Raw genomic sequence first — 10,787 nt, forward strand, 5'->3', positions numbered from 1 at the left:
GCATGCACTGTCACGATCTAATGCACTGTAAATGCCGGATTTTTAAAAACAATTAGGCCTACCGGAACGCAACAATTCCAAATCTGACATTTTCCTGAACAGGATCCCGCAGGATCAAATTAAGTACTGGTCATAATAGTCGCATAATAATGTTTCATGTGAGCAACGGTGTGTTTTGCTGCAGCAGCGCCGATGGAAGCGGTTCACTGACTGCGCAGCACAGCCACATGCGCCACAGTTACGTTTGGGATAATTTTATTTTAAATGCCATAATGTCAGTTGAAAACATTGCAAAAAACGAGCACCACTAAACCATTTAAAGAGGCGCGTTCAGCGGTCTCCATGACGGGATAGGAAACGGTCAACAAAGTAAAATGATCTCAAACGTTCGGCGCGCTCTCTTCATTTTATCAAATAATCATAATAATCACACTTACTCATTTTACAATCCTGCCACTAGCATTTTATTCAGACTAAAACTCCTTTAATTCGGGTGTGAAAGCGTTTTTTTTTGTGTGTGTGTGTGAGTGGCTTTTGCACATCCTGTCATGCCTTTGACTGCGTGCCGCTGCAATAGACGCATTTTGCAGCATTAAGGTTAACGATTAATCGATTAATTGATCGTTAATTTAAACGACGATCGATCATGGAAATGATCGAAAATTGACATCCCTAATTGGTATCATATCAGCCCTTTCTGTAATGTGGTACTGACCAATCAGGAAGCAGGAACTATTCGCTTTATAGATATAGATTTTAATTGTAGCAGTGTTCTGTAAATCCACCCTGCCATATAGTTGAATATCTATCACTGGACGTTATCAAGATGCAGGCTTGTGTTCATATGCAACATGGTCATAAATGAGCGGTCGTTGTCTTGTAATATTGAATGAGGGTGAAACCTCACACAAAAACACAAGCTCCTCCATAAACTTTTTTCTGTTGTGGTGGATCCATCTCTGTATAAATAAAGTCCAGTAGCAAACAACTGTACATGAAATCCGACCCTAATCTTGTGATCCGAAAACGACAGGCACGTTTATTCATCATAACCATCTCATGCTTATGACTGTCTGCATACAGGCTGTTCACCAGGGTAGCCTGCGTAGATTAATTGCTTTTTTCTGTGTGTTTGCACCCTGATGGCTAATGTCTCACCTCACCATGGAATTTACTGACAGATTTCTCTCTCTCTCTCTCTCTCTCTCTCTCTCTCTCACTCACTCACACCTGCCGGTGATGGATGGAGGTGTCAGTCACGGCGGTGTCTGCGATAAGAGACATAGCTCTTCCCTTTGTTCCTGACAGCACATCATTGACATCCTGACATTTCACCGCTCCGATGTTCCTCGTAATCAGTCTCTGCTGATCTCGACAAGCTTTTGGTGTCATTTCACACTAAATAAACTCCCCGTTTAATCAAAGAAAGGTTGAACGGCTTTTTGATAGTGTAGTTTTACTGGTTTGTTTTGTCTGTTTTAATTGCAAGTTGAAAGAAGTGTCGATTAGAAATGTTTCTTTTATACAATACTGAAAGATTTGAATAGTTTGAAGGTTTTGAGTTGTAAGCTGTTTTTAAAAGAAATCTCTTATGCTCACCAAGGCTGCATTTGTTTGATCAAAAATACAGTAAAAACGATAATATTGTAAAGTATTATTGCAATTTAAAATAACTGTTTTCTGTTTTAATATATTTTAAAATTGTATTTATTTCTGTGATGCAAAACTGAATTTTCAGCATCATTACTCCAGTCTTCAGTGTCACATGATCCTTCAGAAATCATTCTGATATGCTCATTTGCTGTTTTTAATATCAATGTTGAAAACATGCTGCTTAATATTTTTGTGGAAACCAATTTTTCAAGATTCTTTTAAAGTTCAAAAGAACAGCATTTATTAAAAAAAATTTTTAAGTTTTAAAAATAGTCTTTACTGTAACTTTTAGTAAATTCAATGTTTCCTCGCTCAAAAGTATTTTTTAATGTTATATATATATATATGAGAGCGAGAGAGAGAGATCAAAAATACTGAAAAAAAAACCTGTAATACTGTGAAATTGTTTTATAATTTAAAATAGATTTATATTATTTCTATTTTAAATAAATGCTGTTCTTTTTATAATTTATTCATTAAATAATCCTGAAAAAATATCACAGGTTCCAAAAAATATTAAGCAAAACAACTTTTTCCAACATTAATAATAGATCAGCATATTTGAATGGTTATTGAAGGATCATGTGACACTGGAGTAATGGCTGATGAAAATTCAGATTTGCGTCACAGAAATAAATTATATTTTAAAGTATATTAAACTAGAAAACCATTATTTTAAATAATATAATAAAATACTGTCTTTTATGTATTTCTAATCAAATAAATGCAGCCTTGATGAGCATAAAAAACTTCTTTAAAAAAACATAAAAATCTTACAGACCCCAAACTTTTGAACAGGTTAGTTTGCCCAATATTTTTATGTTGACTACATGATTTTATGCTTATTAGAGTATCACGTTGTTCATTTAGCAACATGCTCATGTCAGACTGTATTGGAATCAGTTGTGAGGCGTGTTGCTGTTAAAATCATTCACGGATGAGGTTATGATGGTTATGAAGACAGCATGGCCGCTCACTAGGGTTTAGAACAGATCTACGGTGCATCCCTTGTGCATCTGTCTTTTTAAGGTTTTCCCGTTTAGGCAGGAATGGAGTATTTCTCATCTCTTCTCCTCCATGTGCGGCATGTCCTCTGTTTCTTTTACCTTTCTCCACAGGAGGAGAATGAAGGTGTCCATAGCAACAGACTTTATCATGGGTCTGTGATGATAAACGGGACAAATAGCACTCTTACACTACTCCTGTCTAACTCCCGTGGTTCCATCATGGCTCTCTGGGACGTGTTCGCCTGGAAAGATAGGCTGGTGCTTTTAACTCTGTGTGTGTTCATCTGTAATGTTACAGAAAATGCAGCTGTTATCTCCGCTGACCAGACTGTGTGTCTGTGTGCCAGCCAGACAGACTATGTATGTTAGAGAAAGCCCCTCATGTGTCCTCAATGTGCGCGTGTTTTTTTTGAAGGCCAGGATGTGATTTAATCATCGGCTGGATTTCGTTGGGTTCTTAGGGCACCGTCCTTGCTGTGCATACATCAATTACACACACAGACGCACATGTGCTTTAATAAGCCTGCGAGTGTGCTGTTGGCAGTAGCGGTGTCACTGAGACTGATGGTTGTGACAGCAGGCGGGTGATAATTAACCGAGTTTCCATCTGCTTACTTCTCTCTCACACACACACACACACACACACACACACACACAACTACATCTTTTCAAAATCAACTAGTATGTGTTTAGGAAATGCTGTATAATTCAGCTGGTCACATCCGCTAAAAGAGACACCGAGCAGACATGTTTCTCTAATTTGATTTAAAGCACTTCCATTAAAAATATTAAACCAAAAAGAGTATTTGAAAGCTATAAAAATCTAGATTAGTTGATTGCCGGACACCATTCTGACCCTGCCCAGGTTTATTTGTGGATTGTGTTGGTCTGTTTAAACATGATTCAGACTGACTAGAATATTCTGGCACACAAAAGAGGAAGTGGATTAAAATCAGGCATAAGTACCTTGGGCCTTTCCCTCCCCATAATGACGAGGGGTTGCCCTTGAGTGAGCGTCACCCTGCCCCTTCCTGCACCACCAGCCTTGATTGTTTTCATTTGCCATTTATAGCAGTACCTGTGCTTGAAAAACAAGAGAATAACAGGCCGGCCCTTCCTCTTCATTAACAATTGATCCAGAGGTTTACAGCAGACAGGAAATATCGTGCCAGGTGTGGCGTGTAGATTACGGTCCCCAACCTGATGTTTACCATTTTGTGTAGAATATTTGATAGTTTTGACCTTGAGTCACCTGATGAAAAATGAAGAGGAGTTATAGACATAAATGATGATGTTGATTTGAAACGTTTTGATTTTCTACTATACTTTCAGCCTCATCTGCTAAACTTTCGAAAAAAACATCAGCATATGGACTTCATAAACATTTGATTTGTGTAATGCTGTCGCCACATCCTACTACTTTAGTTCTGGTTTTGTGTTTTTAGACGTCCTAGAGGTGACTTTTTGCCTATATACTAAATGTTATATTATGTTTCCTAATAGGTTGTTTACCTTGAGGTCAGTGACTTTTTATAACAAGCCACCTGTTTTTCGCAGAATCTAGGCCAACTCATTCACTGTCCAAGCTTCTCAAATATCAGACCATTTAAAATGAGTTTAAAAAACATCTATTTACATGCACTACGGTTCAGAAGTTTGGGGTCAGTACAGTCTTTAATCTTTTTGAAGAAATTAATGTGTAGATTTTTATTGTTGTTGTTCATAAACATATTAAATTGATCAAAAATGACAGTATAGACATTTATAATGTTACAAAAGATCAAATAAATGTTTCCACAACAATATGAAGCAGCACAATTGTTTTCAACATTGATGATAATAATAATGTTTATTGAGCATCAGATCAGTATATTAGAATGATTTCTGAAGGATCATGTGACACTGAAGACTGGAGCAGTGATGCTGAAAATTCTGCTTTGATCACAGGAATAAATTACATTTTAAAACATATTACAACAGAAAACAGTTATTTTTAAATTGTAATAATATTTTACAATATAACTGTTTTCACTGTATTTTTGAGCAAATAAATGCAGCCTTGGTGAGCATAAAAGACTTCTTTCAAAAACATTAAAAAAATATTACCAACCCCAAACTTTTGAATGATTTATGATAATATATTTTGCTACGCTTTTTCAGCTTCCGGCTTCGCTACCGTTCGGACGTTCTTGCTTACTGCTCTGCGCTTTGCTCCCTATTTCTGTACTTTTCTTTGATTTTTCTAAGATTTTTACTTCAGCAGATCAGCACAGTGCTCAAACAACATATTTTTGGCACAAACACTAAAACAAAAAACTCTCTGGGACTGGAATAATACCACGAAAAAGAAGACTTTTGCCTCCCACTGCCAGCAGCTTACATTCCGGAGAAGGGAAAACACAGCTGCCCACATTCAAACAGAAGAGAAAGAAAATGCCTCCTGTTGAATCTACTTGCTGCATGAACTACTGCAAACTTCTACAAAGGATTGCGGTTCTTGAAACAAAGTTACTTGCTGGACTTCCAAAACAGGCAGAACACTCAGCAGACCATTGTCACGGACCCCCTCAGCATACAGCCGGTGAGTCCCATGAACCTAGTCAATCTCAACAGTTTATACCAAGTGTAGAGGAACAAGCCGAAACTGATTGTCACACTAATCGATGACACAAACAGGGAGCGAGACCCAAAGGCACTCGAGACATCAGATTGTCACGAGTTTCTCTTTTTATAATATTTCACAAAATTAAAAAAAAAAAAAAAAACTTTTTTTTAATGTATTTTTATTTTAATGTAATAAATGCTGTCTTATACCAACCAGTGAGTTGTTGATCACATATAAAAGACTTTTTCTGCAAGGTCTGTAGCACCTGATTTAAAATACAAATGTGTATATATTTAAGAACCTTAATTTGCATATTTTAATCAGTATTTAAATGTAAATAGGTGCAGTCACCAACTAAATATTTATTATGTGTTATATAGTTATCGCAGTTTCGTTTTGATCAGTGGAATGAATCATAAAAAGTCAGCCTATTCACCTATTAAATTCCTTTGTAATTTTGACCTTTGATCCAGATTTCTTTATTATGCTGGGAGAGGCTTTACGTAAGATGCCCAAACGTTATATTTAAAAAGTAGCAACGTTGAATCACACTTCAGTATCCTGTTTTACCAGTCTACTATATGTAGATGGAGTGATTTTAAAAAAAATGGATGTACAGATAAAACAATATCGAAAGCTCAAAGTTGAGTGAAAGCAAAACCATTGTGACTAGTAACACCAAAAGCCAAATTTACTCTTTTCCATGACAACCAGTGAGGGAAGGAGAGAGGGATGTGGTGTGTTCTTTGGCTTTCATTCATCAGTGAGATCACAGTGTCATCTGTGAGGAGTGGAGATCTGATGAAACCCATTGTGAAATGAATGCTTTCTTACGTCACCTGTATTATGCTGCCGTGAGGGTGTGTCTGTGTGAATACACCTGCATGCAACTGCTTCCACAGGCCACATACTTAACATGTGCGGCGTAATGAAACCACAGAGTGAGGAGCGGACCAAAAGTCAAGTCATTATTCACTAAATCAGCAGTAGCCCTCAAAACTCAGTCACGCTTGTGCACATTCAAACTTGTCGACTTCACAACTCAAATTTCAACCTGTAGCTGTCAGGCCTTTCCCTTGGCAATTCCACGTTGACGTCATAATTATAAAAGCTGACAGCTGAGACTGTACTGTGATCTTTAACCATTATCATTCATTGTACATGCTGAACAGCTTGTTGACTGATAAACAAAGGTCTGGGTTTCGAGGGGCCTTTGAAATCCATTTGATTAATTTTTTTCCCAAAATTCGGTTAGATTTTTTTCCAAATTGCGTTTTTTCCATTTTAATTTTTCTGGATTCTGTTTTTTTTTTCTTCCTGTTTAAATTTTTCTAGACTCTGTTTTAAAATGTAATTTTATAAACGATAATATTGTTTTAATAAGCAATGTATTAAAAGTTTAACAAAAATTATATTTTTAAGGCTCTATGAAATATAGGGATGCACGATATTAGAATTTTGCCGATATCCGATATGCCGATATTGTTCAAATCATTTTGGCAAATGCCGATACCGATATATATTTCCCTTTGTTTTGAAACAACACCAAGTCTCTACTGTGCAGAAATTATAAGCAAATTATTTTTAATTTTAGTTAGTTTTGAGCAAAAACTTATTTGTTAGGAGTAATAAACTTTATTAAAGTTATTTTTAATGAGAGTACATTGAAAGCCTTGAAAATATCTGTAATAAAATCTCTGCTGTTTTTTTTTTTTTTTTTCAGACAGGTGCAGTTGAAACCTTAACATTTTATTTGTGGATTTAACATTAATAGATGGTCTAAAGCAAAAGAGCTGTAAAAATTCTAAAAAAATCTTTTAAGTTTTCATAATCCATTTGAAAAATACAATATATTGCATATTACTGAATAAATCTGTATATATTACATTATTTAATTTACAAGTGTCATGTTTGTGATTTTTATTCATGTAAATACTGCGATACTGCTTTATTTATTCAGAAACACAAGTATCTTAATGATATTTGTGTATTTTACTTTCATTTTATTACAAGTAGGCCAACAGCACCCCCTAAATAAATAAAAGGCCTTACTGGATGGGCTTTAGGACCCGGGGGAAACTGCTGCTGCTGTTACTGCACGCGCTAGAAACTGTTGAATCTCTTGCACACCGGACGTGTTCTGTACATGCATTCTCAAATTAAATGCGCGATGCAAAACCGTGAGTCTAATCGTCATTCAGGCAAAAGTTCGCTTCAAGAATGACCACACTGCTGACGTTATCTTATCACTGAGCACATGTGAGCTGTCCATCATATCGGCAAGGCCGATATTGGAATTTTATTTCCACATCCAAATGCCGATGTTTACATTTTAAGCCTTTATCGGCCGATTCCGATAACGCTCCGATATTGTGCATCCCTAATGAAATATGTTTTCTTAAATTACATTTTATTTTTACCAATTTCTGTTTTCCATTAATGGTTTCATTAAATATTAATTAATCGATTGATTTTTTTTTCAATCTAATTAATTGATTTTATTTTTACAAATTATTTAATTTTTTTCCCCCAGAAATAAGGTCTTGTGTATTTACTAGAGCTGTCAAATGATTCATCGCGATTAATCGCATCCAAAATAAAAGTTTTTGTTTACATAATATATGTGTGTGTACTGTGTATATTTATTATGTATATATAAATAAATACACAGACATACAGTATATATTTTGAAAATATTTACATGAATTTACACGTATATATTTATATTCATATAATTTATATTATATATAAATATATTTAATATATAAACAACATATTTTTCTGAAATATATACATGTGTGTCTATTTATATATACATAATAAATATACACAGCACACGCAGACATATTATGTAAACAAAAACTTTTATTTTGGATGCGATTAATCGCGATTAATCGTTTGACAGCACTAGTATTTACATTTTTCTGCTAAATAAATTCTGGTACATTTTTCTGATAAATATTCCTTTAAAAATAACGTTTTAATAATATTTTTATTAGTAGTAGTAGTACTATCATTACATTAAGTAATATTTGTCAGTTTCTTCAAGTTAAACCGAACCTGTTTTTTTTTTTCAAAAGAAATGGTAAAATTATCATGAAGTGAGTCTCAGGGCAGTTCTAGAGATTATATCCATGTGTTCATGTACTCCTATATTGAGGCGGCAGAGTCTGAAAACCCTGCAAGTGTCGCTTGTGCTTCAATATGTGTGTAGTGTGTATGTGTGTAAACAAAACCCCATTCATTCACACAGAGACACACACAACATGCAGGATTCATTCATTTAAATAGTATTTTTGTGGCTTAATATTCACAGACACTAGTCCATATCACATTTTAATTTAAGTGTACTGACCTACTTTTGAGGTATCCATCCAAAATTTGGCAAGTTCTGTGACATTCCGCGTTATACAGTAAAGTCAATTTTTATGACTGGATTTCGTGATTCCGTCCGCGTTTTCCACATCATAGAAATCATAGGGCCCTAACTATCTGGAGATATAAATGCAGTTCCTTTGACACTTGCTTCTGTCACAACACCTGGCATTCAATCTGACGGGACACATTGTTCCTTTATAATGCTTTTATAAGTTCACACCGAAAAAGTGTTGTCATCTTCACAAAACCATGAACACACTGCTTATCCGGACAGCTGACAAGAGCCTGCGACCTTCTTATTTTTTCTCTGCAGTGTCTTGAGACTCTCACTCACCGTCAGATGGACATGCAGAAGTTCATGGCTGACGGCTGCCGGGAGGCTCTGCTGGAGGAGAAGAGGCGCTTCTGCTTCCTGGTGGACAAGCACTGCACCTTCTCCTACCAGATCTCTAATTTCCATGACAAGGTTTGTTACTTCAGTGGGTGAGCAGAAATCCACACTGTTTGCTATTTCATCACGAGAGAAGGAGACCTTCATGAACAGTTGAACTCCTGTATCTAATACTTTCTTGTGCTCTTGAAGGCTCGAGAACTTCTGACGGAGAACTTGTTCACCTGGCAGGACAAATGCGGTGACGCTACCAATGTCCCCGATAGTGTAATGTCCATGATTGAAGGTCTTCGCACTCCAGTGTCCAACACTCCCCAGGCGTCTCCAGCCCTCCAGCGCCTCAACAGAGTGAGGACACCAGCTCCTACACTACACGATGAGTCCATAGAGCCTGTTGTGTTCAGGAATGCTTACCTCCGTTTTTTCTTTACTTGTACAGGCCAACTCAGATGCTATGATTCCAGCACCTCCAGCACCGCCTCAGACGAGTCCCCTGGCCAACATGTTCAATCAGGAGACCTCCAGGGGAGAGGAGAGAGAGTCTGGTAGGACTTAAATATTATGTGGATTTATTCTACCAGTCTTACCTCGTTATATAACACAAGTAATCTAAAGGTTCAAATTTGGCATTTGATTTATTGTGCATGACTCATATTGTTCCAATAGTTAAATGGCCATTTAGTCAAGTCAAGTCGCCTTTATTTATATAGCTCTTTTAACAATACAGATTGTGTCAAAGCAACTGTACAACATTAATTAGGAAAATAGTGTGTCAATAATGCAAAGTGACAATAGTAAACACTAATTTTTCAGTTAAAGGCAGTTCATCATTGAATTCAATGATTTAGTCATTGTTGTAGGCTGCGGTTGTAGGTGATGCAGGAATTGCAGCCTTTTTAATGTAATTTAATGTAATAGTTTTATGTAATTTTAATACCAGTTAACACAGATATTAGCAATTATATATTTAATAGATAATGTACTGTATATATATATATAGAATAATAGATTAATAATATAACATAGAATAATAGACCTTTTGGGATTAGTGTTATTTTGTGTCATTTATACATTATTATAGTACTTATTAAAAAATTGAATTAGCTTTTATTTTTATATTGTTTTAGTTTTTTAGTTACAGTTTTAGTCGTTTTAGTTATAGTGATTTTATGTGATTGTCATTTTATTATTATTATTTTTAAATTATTAAACCGTTTTTTATATATTATAAGCCATCATTTCTAATTAGTTTTTAATTTTTTTTCAATCGAATATTCATATTTAATTTTATTTCAGCTTTATTTGAATTAACTTAATTTATATATATATATATATATATATTAGGGCTGCTCGATTTTTATATATATATTAAGCAGAACAGGGACATTTAGGTGACTGTTCCAAGTAATTTGAACAGATATGGGTACTTAATGTACCAGAGTGTCACATTGTGCACATTCAAAATTATATTATATTCTATTATTCTTATTCTATTATGTTTTTCATCATTATAATTTATTTATTTAATTTATAATTTATTTATTTAATTTATTATTGAAATGAAATATAATAATATATATATATATATATATATATATATATATATTAGGGCTGCTCGATTTTTACAAAAATCATAATCACGATTATTTTGGCCAATATTGTAATCAGGATTATTTAACACGGTTATGAGGGGGCCATATGACCAAAACTTTATATGAGTGATTTATTTAAAGATAGTGATACATATATCAAA

At 34.8% G+C, this 10,787-nt stretch overlaps 1 protein-coding gene across 1 annotated transcript in view; it reads left to right on the forward strand.

Annotated features, from left to right (window-relative positions):
- LOC107724726 (brain-specific angiogenesis inhibitor 1-associated protein 2-like protein 1) overlaps positions 1-10,787 on the forward strand; it is a 71,446-nt gene that overhangs the window by 42,321 nt on the left and 18,338 nt on the right. Inside the window, exons 5-7 of the mRNA XM_016533751.1 lie at positions 8,957-9,109; positions 9,227-9,382; positions 9,474-9,579. Of these exons, the coding sequence (XP_016389237.1) occupies positions 8,957-9,109; positions 9,227-9,382; positions 9,474-9,579 (415 nt within the window). The remainder of the gene's footprint in view (positions 1-8,956; positions 9,110-9,226; positions 9,383-9,473; positions 9,580-10,787) is intronic.

The sequence above is a fragment of the Sinocyclocheilus rhinocerous genome, unplaced genomic scaffold (assembly GCF_001515625.1).
Source record: "Sinocyclocheilus rhinocerous isolate Xijiao unplaced genomic scaffold, SAMN03320098_v1.1 scaffold275, whole genome shotgun sequence".
Lineage (NCBI taxonomy): Eukaryota > Metazoa > Chordata > Actinopteri > Cypriniformes > Cyprinidae > Sinocyclocheilus > Sinocyclocheilus rhinocerous.